Here is a 12,138-nt window from a genome sequence, read left to right as displayed (position 1 = left end):
AGTAGACAAGCAATCATAATTGACTGTAGCGCATATAAAGCACCCACAAGCTACCGGTGGCTGAAAACAATCATCGCTGGATGAACAAGTTATGAATTTCCGGGCAAGGGCAGTCCATTTAAAAATCATTCCTTCCTCCCTCCCTCGCCCCTTGCCCTGCAAGTGTATACTCGTCAGACGAGTTTACCAAATGGTGGTCACACCAGATGCTGACAGGTTTTCTGATACATGCTCCTACCTTTTTTTATGCATCTGTGACCAACAGATGCATATCTGTATTCCCAGTCATGTGAAATCCATAGATTAGGGCCTAATTTATTTATTTCAAATGACCGATTTCCTTATATGAACTGTAATTCAGTAAAATCGTTGATTGTTGCATGTTCCATTTATATTTCTGTTCAGTGTACAGTAAATAGGGGCCAGAATATATGCCTGTTTTCACAGACTACATGTCGGTGGAAGTTTGAGGGCTATTGGTGTGGTGTTGTCAATGATGTGTGTGTGTTGATGTTTATTTGCTGGCAAGGCCTTATCTGTCCTCAGACAGTGATTTGTCTGAGGACAGAGATAATCCCGGCCTGTCACCCAGAGATAATCCTGCCTGTCCTGCTCCCTCCGTCTGAACACACATCACCTGGGAGAAGGTGTCTTTCACATACATGCATCATGTTCTCACTCTTTCTCTCAGAAACCATCCCTCCCCAACTCATCTTGTCTTAAAAACGATGTTCCAAAGACAATCCCTCACTGCCCCACATCCAGATACAAATCCTACAGGGTGGCTACTTTGAAGAATCTCAAATATAAAATATATTTTAGTTACTACTTAATTTCATAGTTTTTATGTCTTCACTATTATTCTACAATGTAGAAAATAAGAAAAACAAAGAAAAACCTTTTAAATAAGTAGATGTGTTTTGGGACCCTTCCCCAGAGCTGTGCCTCGACACAAGCCTGTCTCTGCGCTCTACAAACAATTCCTTTGACCTCATAGCTTGGTTTTTGCTCTGACATCCACTGTCAACCGTGGGACCTTATATAGACAGGTGTGTGCCTTTCCAAATCATGTCCAATCAATTTAATTTACCACAGGTGGACTCCAATCAAGTTGTAGAAACATCTCAATGATGATCAATGGAAACAGGATGCACCGGAGCTCAATTACAAGTCTAATAGCAAAGGATCTGAATACTTATTTACATAAGGTATGTTTATTTTTAATACATTTGCAAACATTTCTAATAACCTGTTTTCACTTTGTCATTATGGGGCATTGTTTGTAGATTGATCAAATAATTTTTGTTACTCATCAATTTTAGAATAAGGCTGTAACGTAATGCTGGACATGCAATTGCCAGTCAGGATCTCTAGTCTCCACCGAGTGTTGTAAACACCCCATGGTTCCTCTTATCCAACAGTCGGTGGAGAAACAAGTTTGAGTGTTCAGAGACAAAACAAGTTCATCCGACTGGCATGGAAGTGCCTCGAGTCTTCAGAGGTGTAAGGATAATTAGGAGTCTGAAACTAGGGAATTTGGTGCAGTGATACTGCTTTTGTTTCTAGCAAGAAAAGGAATGGCCTCCCACTGTGATAAGTAGCTATCACCAGTCTGTGATAAGTAGCTATTGGCAGTGAGAATCTGTGTGTTTCATGCTTTAGTTTTTATCTGGGGGCTCTGTAAATCCTTTAGGTTTAGGGAGTGAGGATGAAAGGTAAAGATTCTCTATTTTCTTAGAAAAAACAGCTTGCAGCTCTTTATAAATCTGATAATTGTTATCACAACCAATTTCTGTATACCATACATATCATAATGATCCGCCCTCATACAATCATTACCGTACAGTCAATAACATACCAAAGAAACAGAACTCTGACTGAAGTATTGTCTACTATTATCATGTAGGATCAGTGCCATTCAGCATCCTTGGGACATCTCTACCTAACCAGAACCCTTACCTGACCCTAGAAATGATCATTTAAAACGTAAACTTCAATGGGGTAGGGATGTCTCAAGGATCTTTCCAGACTGACAACTCACAAGGTAAAGACATAAATGTGTAACCACAAGTGAAAACTGTCATTTGACAGCAAGAAAAAAAGAACACCAATAGACAATGCAAAAAAAACAACCTACCTATGGTGTACCGTTATATTCACAAGGACAAGCGATTCATGTCCTGTCTTTGTTCCATAAACCATTTTCCATTTGTGTGTGTTGCCAGACTTCTCAAGATGACTTCCACCCATTTGAGGGTAACCAGGTGTAAAATACAGTAGAGATAGATCCTCCTTTACTACACAGACATTTAAAATATATATTATTGATGTCACCTCATAAAAAATTAAATCTCAATTCCTAAAACACTGAATAATTCAATACTTTTAGTCTCTAGCCTCACCTAAAATATGTTCATTCACATCTGTGATTTTACCATTTGGTGAGAAGTTTACAAGCATAATGAGGAGATGTTACTGGTGGCAAAAACATAAAAACTGACTCGGGAAGGGAGTGAACACAACCTGACTGCCACACATGAATAACCAAGAGTAGGGTTGCAAAATTATTTCCAAAAATTCCCAGGTTTTCCAGAATAACTATTTCCTTAAGCCGTACACTCTACAGAGCTGGGATTTAAGGAAGAGCGGACAGAAAAAAAGCCATTGCTTGAAGAAAAAAATAAGCAAACATTTCCCCAAACACATGGAAGAAGGTACTCTGGTCAGGTGGTCAGGTGAGACTAAAATTGCGCTTTTTGGCCATCAAGGAAAATGCCATGTCTGGCGCAAACCAAACACCGCATCACCCCGAGAACACCATGAAGCATGGTAGTGGCAGCATCACACTGTGGGGATATTTTTCCCATTGGCAGGGACTGGGACACTGGTCAGAATTGAAGGAATGATGGATGGCGCTATATACAGGCAAAATCTTGGGGGGGGTGAATAGTTATGCACGCTCAAGTTATGTTTTTTGGTCTTATTTCTTGTTTGTTTAACAATAAAAAATATATTTTGCATCTTCAATGTGGTAGGCATGTTGTGTAAACCCCCCCCCCCCCCCTCAAAAAAAGAATTATTTTAATTTGAGGTTGTAAGGCAACAAAATGCCAAGGGGGGTGAATACTTTGGCAAGCCACTGTAAGGAAGACAGCACAAACCGATCTGGGAACATGGCTTGTTGAAGCATACAGGATTTGGCCAGCTTGTCCTGGGTCAATAGCCTCACAGCCTTTTGGATTTAATGTTTGAGGTTCTCTAAAAAAAAAACACACATCTGGAATGATGCAAAGCCAGAACAAACTGCAGTCAATGGACTAAATCCCTGTGGCTATTCCAGTAACTATATTACACAGGACTCAAGCAGTTGATATGGTCTGCGAAAGTGTGTATTTGGTTGGTCTGTATTGGTTGGTTTCTAATGTCTTAAGCATATCATCTCTTGTAATGTACAGTGTCCTCTCACTGGAATTGAGCCTTTATTCTCATAATGTTTCCGGTCATTAATTTCCTCACGGATCATCATTATGTTAATTTCAATGTGGGCACACACACACACACACAAAGCAAGCTTTAAACTGTGAGAAGACAGAAATGAAAAACAGGAACAGAGACAGGGAAGCAGCAGCATGCAGAGAAAAGATGTTCTTCAGAAGAAAGAAATCATTCAGAGGAGATAGGAGCCTTTGAAAATCATGAGGAACCACACAGCTACCGTATCCAGCAACCATTAGGAGGACTGTCAGCGGTTTCCCTCCCGCACACACCGTTGCCAGGCAGCTCGAGGGGAGAAACTAACAGATTAAAACCACATCTCTGGTTCAGAACGATGCAGCAGAGACACCACGGGGGAGCTGCTTCATTATTCATAAGCCTTTGTAAACAGGGGAGAGAAACTTCTCCAAGTACAAAGACACACTGGCCTACTCTCTTCCTCGCTACACTGCACCACCTCCAGCCCTACACTGTAGTCACCTAGGTAATGACACCCAAGCCAGTGATGTCTGTTTTTTGGTGTTTGTAGTGTCACCCACCAAATACTGAACCCTGGTCATCAGTGTGAATCGAGACTGTGTTAGCCCATTGAACTAAAGCCTTGACACTGGGATGCTTCAGGTCTCAGGCAAGGTTAGCTTAATCTGCATGGGCAAGAGAGGAAGTGCCAGGCTTTGGCAATTTAACCCTGATGAAATCACTGTCAGCAAACAGCTGGACTTTGACTCAAGGACCACAGAAAGAGTACCAGTGCGTTACACTCCATGTAAATGTGTGAAACTGATCTGAGGCCCGTAACACACCCCAGAATAGAGCTGGGACGATAAACCGCAAATGAGCAATACCGATCAAACCGACCATTTATCACTGACATTTTAATGATAACATTCCTCTAGGAAAGGCTACTTATCGTTAAGTTAGAAATAAAATAAGTCTGCTAATATGGGTTAACGGGACAATGATAGTCACAACATTGAAAGTAGTAGTAGTAGTTTTAGGGGTAATATTTAAAAAATTACCGTGCGCATTAATGTTAAACTTATCGTTGAATTAACCGTTATCGTAATAAACCAGCCAATATAGTGATATAGATTTGTGTCTATATCGCCCAGCTCTACCCCAGAACACATTCACACACCTCACCGCCACACCTGCACTGCTTTAATGCCTCCAACAATGGATTGTTCAAGTGAGAGAGAACCATTTACCCACTTTGCTAAGGAATGAGGCATTCGGGCCAGTGAACATAATACTGGTTTATACTGGTCTGGTGCACATCCAACTCTTTCACTCAAATGGCAGACTATACACATGCACACCAGAGGCTGGTGGGAGGAGCTATAGGAGGACACCTCATTGTAAATGGCTGGAATGGTATCAAACATACCAAAACCACATAATTGATTCCGTTTGGTTCATTCCATTCCAGCCATTACAATAAGGCCATCCTCCTACAGCACCTCCCACCAGTCTCCTCTGATGCACACCTGACAATAGTTGACAGATTATTTTGACTGAGCAGAATGATACTGCATTCCAGAAACAGTGCAGGTTGCTGTAGCCAGCGGGCACTCCAATACCAATCCACTGTGTCACAGAGAGCCTGGTATTCAGTAGAGCAGAGGGAAATATCCTGTAATTATGAACAACACAGCAACAATAGCCAGTAGACTACAGTGTTTCGTGGTGGCTTAATGTCCTTGAAAACCAGAAGTAGACTAGGAATGTTTTTTTGTGTGGAACGCATCAGAAAATAGAGAAGGTCATTTTAATGTTGAAAATAATAGAAAATATTTATTGCATAATCTTAAAATTCTCTGCGCACTTAAATGGGTATAGACTGCCTGTGTGATTTGTGCTCAAGGTTTAGTGCGCAAAGGGCAACCGTAAAATAATTTGGATCGTCTAGTTATTAACTCAAATACAGTCATTGGCCTATAAAAGTAGCCTAAAAAATTATGAATAATGTTAAATACAGAGGGTTCCGTTACAGTTCACTGTCAGATGAGGTTGCAGTACAGTTGCCATCCTGCATATATACGGCGCCGAGATTTGCCCTGTGCGCGAGCGGCACACGACGTCTTAGCAACAAAGTTGCATCCCCGGCAATATGCAGGCGAGCGGCTCGTGCCATTGGTTAACCTGCGCCGCTTCGATTCGGACGCCGGACCAAAATAGCAAAGCTAAGTTAATGCGGAGTTGTTATGTCATAGCTAGCATTCATCATGTCCCATAGACCAACATTTCATAATCCATGTATTTGGATGGCAGGTGGAATGCTCAAGGAGGCTCGAGAACGCGCTAGAATTAGTAGTCAAATTAACACCATAATACCCCGATACAAAAATAGACTTAAAATCCCCTTTCCCTGTTGCTTTGAGAATATTTGAAAACTATTTCCCCTTATGCAATATAAATATCATGTGCCAGCCGGGTAGGATATCTGAGGGTACAATTTCTCACCTTTGCTATTGCTACATACGCTGTTAATGTGCCATATTTATTTAATAACAGACCCAATCAATGTGACACACTTTACGTCAATGAGCCTAGGTTAGGCTACTCACCGTAATAAAGGGAAGGGACGTCCGTTTTTCTTGCCATTTCACTGTGGACGGTAGAATTGTCTGGTGTGTAGTGATGCGATGGCATGGATGTTGAGTCAATGAACACTCCCGTATTTGGCTCCAAGTTTATAGGAAAGGTCCTCTCACCTGTGTGAAGCTAGCCACAATAAGGATTAGCCACAATTGTGGAATTTGTGGCTCGCCTTCAAAATAAAAGTCCCTCATTGAAAGCGATTCAAACGGATACCATATGCCATATTTGGACAATATAATGAATGCTAAACAAGGTCGGAATGTTATATAATTTCCACAAAATAAAATAATTGTCTCATTCCTTCTAAATGGTGCCTTTTGTCGCCAGAAATATCACTACTTAGTGTAAAAATAGTGTAAAATCTGGATTCCAAAAGGCTTTCAATATCAGGTAAGGTGTCCTTTTACCTTAAAACCACTAAATATGAATATTGAATGGAATTTTATTTATTTTGAACAAGTATTTTATTTCAGTTGATGTAGGAGTTTTTGCCATGTCCCCAGCTGTTATTCGTCAAGTTCCACAAGAAATAGAAGCCATAAAATAAACCATTTAAAATACATCCTTACCTATGGATCTTGGGTCCATGGAACGGGGTATCAGCCTACTCAGTTACTCCAACAGATTACAATTCTGAAACGTTTATATAAATAAACGTCATAGCTCTTTGTGGGACTGTGAAACCACATAGTAGGTTTACTGGTGATCTTTTGTGTCTCATTTCACAGTGGTTTCAGAGTCCTACAATAAGAGCTCGGACGCTAACATTTGTTTAAACTCTTCACAGCTGTGTTCTGTTGGTGTCACCGAGTAGGCTGATGCCCCATTTCATGGACCCAAGATCCATAGGTAAGGCATGCTAAATTAATGTTCAATAGGCTCGAATAACCCGTACCCCTGCATATTTGACTCGGTACCGGTACCCCCTGTATATAGCCTCATTATTGTTATTTTATGGTGTTATTTTTTAAAACTTTTGTATTTAGTAAATATTTTCTTAACACTGCATTGTAAGTAAACATTTCACGGTAAGGTCTACTACACCTGTTGTATTCGGCGCAGGTGACAAATACAATTTGAATACTGAGGTGATTTCCCACAGTTAAAGTTCCCTAATATGAGCTACAACGCTAATATGTGTGTAAACTCTTCACAGCTGTGTTCTGTCAGTGTCACTGAGTAGGCCGATGCCCCGTTTCATGGACCCAAGATCCATAGGTAAGGCATTACATAGGTAAGGCATTACAGTGCATACAGTATGCCCCCAATGCAATACTAAAGTATAATACATCCACAGTGTGATTTCAACAGATTTGTGTTTTGTTGAATTGATACACTCACCAGCCAGTGTATCACCCAAGTCACAGACAGTTCTCTCTGCTACCGCATGTCAAGCAGTACCGGAGCGCCAAGTCTAGGACCAAAAGGCTCCTTAACAGCTCCTCTCACCAACCATAAGATTGCTGAACAATTAATCAAATGGCCACCAGACTATTTACATTGACACCCCCCCCCCCCCCCTTCATTTGTTTTGTACACTGCTACTCACTGTTTATTATCTATGCAGTCACTTCACCCCTACCCACATGTACATGTCGATCACCCTGTACCCCAGTACATTGATTCGGTACTGGTACCCCTGTATTTCGCCTCGTTATTGTTATGTTATTGTGTTACTTTTTACTTTTGTTTATTTGGTAAATATTTTCATAACTCTTCTTGAACTGCACTGTTGGTTAAGGGCTTGTAAGTAAGCATTTCACGGTAAGGTCTACACTTGTTGTATTCCGCGCATGTGACAAAAAGTTTGATTTGATTAGGTACACCACCCCGTTCACGAAAATTGATTGCTCCCTACAAGACAGTGAGTTACGTGGCCGTGGCTTGCTGTGTAACACAGGCAGACGGGTATCAAGGCATTCAGTTACTGTTCGATTGAACATTTGAATGGGTAAAACGATTGACCTAAGCGACTTTGAGCGTGGTATGATCAACGGTGACAGGTGTGCCGGATCCAGTACCTCAGAAACACCCTCTTGGGCTTCACGCACACATTGTTTAAGGTTTACAGAGAATGGTGTGATGAATAAAAACCATCCAGTCAGCAGCAGTCCTGTGGGCAAAAACAGCTTGTTGATGAGAGAGGTCAAAGGAGAATGGCAAGAATCGCGCAAGCAAACAGGCAGGCCACACAGACAAATAATGGCGCAGTACAACAGTAGTGTGCAGAACGGCATCTCGGAACGCACAACTCGTCGATGCTTGTCACAGATGGGCTATTGCAGCAGACGACCACACCGGGTTCCACTTCTATCAGCTAAAAACAAGAAGCGGCTCCATGGGGCACGCGATCACCATCACTGGACAATTGAGGAGTGGAAAAACTTTGCCTGGTACATGACAAAGTTCAATTTACTAGAGTGGCCTGTGCAGTCCCCAGACCACCACCCAATAGAGCACCCTTGGATGAGATGAAATGGGTTGTTCGCAGCATGAATGTACCGCCTTCCAATCTGCAGCAACTGCGTGATGCCATCGCATCAGCATGAACCAACATCCCTTTTGGACATCCCTCCCCCTGCTACTACTTTCCCTATTTAGCCCATATCCCAATGCCCCAGGGCAGTGATTGGGGACATTGCCCTGTGTAGGGTGCCGTCTTTTGGATGGGATGTTAAACGAGTGTCCTGACTCTCTGTGGTCACTAAAGATCCCTTGGCACTTATCGTAAGAGTAGGGGTGTTAACCCCGGTGTCCTGGCTAAATTCCAATCTGGACCTCAAACCATCATGGCCACCTAATAATTCTCATCTTACAATTGGCTCATTCATCCCCCCTCCTCTCCCCTGTAACTATTCCCCAGGTCGTTGATGTAAATGAGAACGTGTTCCCAGTCAACTTACCTGGTAAAATAAGGATTAAATAAAGAATATGAATCTGGAACATTTCCAACACCTGTAGAATGCCCTGAAGAATTCAGGCTATTCTGGAGGCAGGTCTGACCCGATACTAGATGGGTGTACCTAACAACATTAAGACATTGTTCAGCATTTCCTAGTTCAAATATGGCATTATTCCACTATTTGTATCACTTTCAATGGGGGACCTCTATTTTGAAGGCTAACTGCAAATTCCACTATTGTGGCTAATCCTTAATGTGGTTATTTTCACACAGGTCCTCCTCACCTCTCCAAGGATGCATGCACGTACATAGCTCAGAGAGCCAATTTATGCCTTGCACCTCTCAAATTTTGTAACAATGCGGAGAGCTCAGTATAGCTCCGCATTGACATAATTGGTTGATGGTAGTTGAGGGCGGGAGGTCCTGTATAAAACACAAACTCACTTCCTTGACAACAGCTCTGCGCTGCTCAGCGAAGGTTAAGAAGTATGAATGCCCTGACCTCAGAGGCCACATCGCCATAAAGGCGCTGCACGGTCAATCTGTGTCTGCTTTGGCCGTGCAGCATTTGTGACTCTACTTTGTCTCTATACTGACTCTTAGCTTGTTTGATTGCCTTGGAGGGAATAGCTCCATACTGCATCGCGGTGCACCTCCCTGACTTCCCTGCAGAAGTCAGGGAATTCATACTTCTTGCACTTCACTAAGCAGTGCAAAACTGTTGTGAGGGAAGTTGTCAAGGAAGTGACTGTGTTCATACAGGACCTCCCACCCTCACCTAGTCAACCAATCATCAACCAATCATGTCAATGTGGAGCTATACTGAGCCCGCCCCGCCACATTGTTACAAAATTTGAGAGGTGCACCATGATGCGGTATGGAGCTATTCCCTCTGCAAGGCAATTAAACAAGCTAAGAGTCAGTAGACCCACTCCAATTTGCTTACCGCCCCAATAGGTCCACAGACTACGCAATCACACTGCCCTAACCCATTTGGACAAGAGGAATGCCCATGTAAGAATGCTGTTCATCGACTACAGCTCAGCATTTAACACCATAGTACCCTCCAAACTTGTCATTAAGCTCGAGACCCTGGGTCTCGACCCCGCCCTGTGCAACTGGGTCCTGGACTTCCTGACAGGCCGCCCCAGGTGGTGAGGGTAGGTAACATCTCCACCCCGCTGATCCTCAACACTGACACCCCACAAGGGTGCGTTCTCAGCCCTCTCCTGTACTCCCTGTTCACCCACGACTGCGTGGCCATGCACGCCTCCAACTCAATCATCAAGTTTGCAGACGACACTACAGTGGTAGGCTTAATTACCAACAACGACGAGACGGCCTACAGGGAGGAGGTGAGGGCCCTCGGAGTGTAGTGTCAGTAAAATAACCTCATACTCAATGTCAACAAAACAAAGGAGATGATGGCGGACTTCAGGAAACAGCAGAGGGAGCAGCCCCCTATCCACATTGACGGGACAGTAGTGGAGAGGGTGGAAAGTTCCTCGGCGTACACATCACGGACAAACTGAAATGGTCCGCCCACACAGACAGCGTGGAGAAGAAGGCGCAGCAGCGCCTCTTCAACCTCAAGAGCCTGAAGAAATTCAGCTTGTCACCAAAAACACTCAAACTTTTACAGATGCACAATCGAGAGCATCCTGTCGGGCCGTATCACCGCCTGGTACGGCAACTGCTCTGCCCACAACAGTAAGGCTCTCCAGAGGGTAGTGAGGTCTGCCCAACGCATCACCGGGGTCAAACTACCTGCTCTCCAGGACACCTACACCATCCGATGTCACAGGAAGGCCATAAAGATCATCAAGGACAACAACCACCCGAGTCACTGCCTGTTCACCCCGCTATCATCCAGAAGGCGAGGTCAGTACAGGTGCATCAAAGCTGGGACCGAGATAATGAAAAACAGCTTCTATCTCAAGGCCATCAGACTGTTAAACAGCCATCACTAACATTGAGTGGCTGCTGCCAACATACTGACTCAACTTCTAGCCACTTTAATAATGGAACAATTGATGTAATAAATGTATCACTTGCCACTTTAAACAATGCCATTATACTGTATAATGTTTACATACCCTACATTACTCATCTCATATGTATATACTGTACTCTATACCATCTACTGCATCTTGCCTATGCCACTGAGCCATCACTCATTCATATGTTTATGTACATATTCTCATTCATTCCTTTACACTTGTGAAAATAAGGTAGTTGTTGTGAAATTGTTAGGTTAGATTACTTGTTAGATATTACTGCATGGTCGGAACTAGAAGCACAAGCATTTTTATACACTCGCATTAACATCTGCTAACCATGTGTATGTGACCAATAACATTTGATTTGAGCTCATTTTGGCTTCGGCATCCCTCTGGAGGCTCCGCAATCGAGTCACACAATCTGACCACATATGCAGATCAAGCATAAATTGGCTTTAGATGCTGCACGGCCAAAGCAGACGTTGGATTGACCATGCACAGCCTTTCAGCGTGCACTGCTTAGAGCATGTAACATCATCAAGAGAGCCAAGGAAGGGATGTATGGGCATTGCACACCTTAGAGAATAACCTTAATCACTTATGATTTGCATTGTGAAATGTCTGTTCTGGAATACAGTATTCCCACATAAATGAATGCATTTAAACTATCAATGGAATACATTTCTGTACAAGAGAACATTTTTGGTACCAGACTAGAATTTTTGTTGCACTGTATTTCAGGCTGCTTGGCTTCTGAGGGTTCCAAGAACGGTCTATCCCCTCTGTATGACACCAGTGACCTCTAGTGAACAAAATGTAGTATTGCAATGTCCAAAATAATCTCACCTACACTACATACAAGACTATGCAAACCTACACCAAGGTCAGCATGAGTAAGTCAACTGTACTTCACATCTAGATAACAATATTGCAATTCTCTCCAGATGAGATAACAAACTGAGTAACAACTGAAGGGTCAGGAGGTTAAATCAGATGTTTAAAAGATTATCTAACACATCAAATCTCTCCAGATGCATCCATTGTATTTGGAGACATCTGGGTTTGAATCCAACTTGTCATTCACTAGCCTGGCTGACGTGCAGACCGACATGGTACACAGCGAGGAGAGTGATGTGCAGC

At 42.9% G+C, this 12,138-nt stretch overlaps 1 protein-coding gene across 6 annotated transcripts in view; it reads right to left on the bottom strand.

The window, feature by feature from the left end:
* Positions 1–6,199, bottom strand: part of LOC110508829 (choline transporter-like protein 5-A) — a 69,580-nt gene extending 63,381 nt beyond the window's left edge. For 4 of the 6 annotated variants that reach the window (XM_021589672.2, XM_036966681.1, XM_036966683.1 and 1 more), the window contains exon 1: positions 6,063–6,199. In XM_021589672.2, coding sequence (XP_021445347.1) covers positions 6,063–6,147 — 85 coding nt within the window. In that variant the 5' untranslated portion in view covers positions 6,148–6,199. The remainder of the gene's footprint in view (positions 1–6,062) is intronic. The other 2 variants (XM_021589673.2, XM_021589671.2) reach the window with 2 other exon arrangements.
* Between the last annotated feature and the right edge of the window lie 5,939 nt (positions 6,200–12,138).

This window comes from Oncorhynchus mykiss, chromosome 28 (genome assembly GCF_013265735.2).
Source record: "Oncorhynchus mykiss isolate Arlee chromosome 28, USDA_OmykA_1.1, whole genome shotgun sequence".
In the NCBI taxonomy this organism is placed as follows: Eukaryota; Metazoa; Chordata; class Actinopteri; order Salmoniformes; family Salmonidae; genus Oncorhynchus; species Oncorhynchus mykiss.
This window is presented reverse-complemented; position numbering and strand designations above follow the sequence as displayed.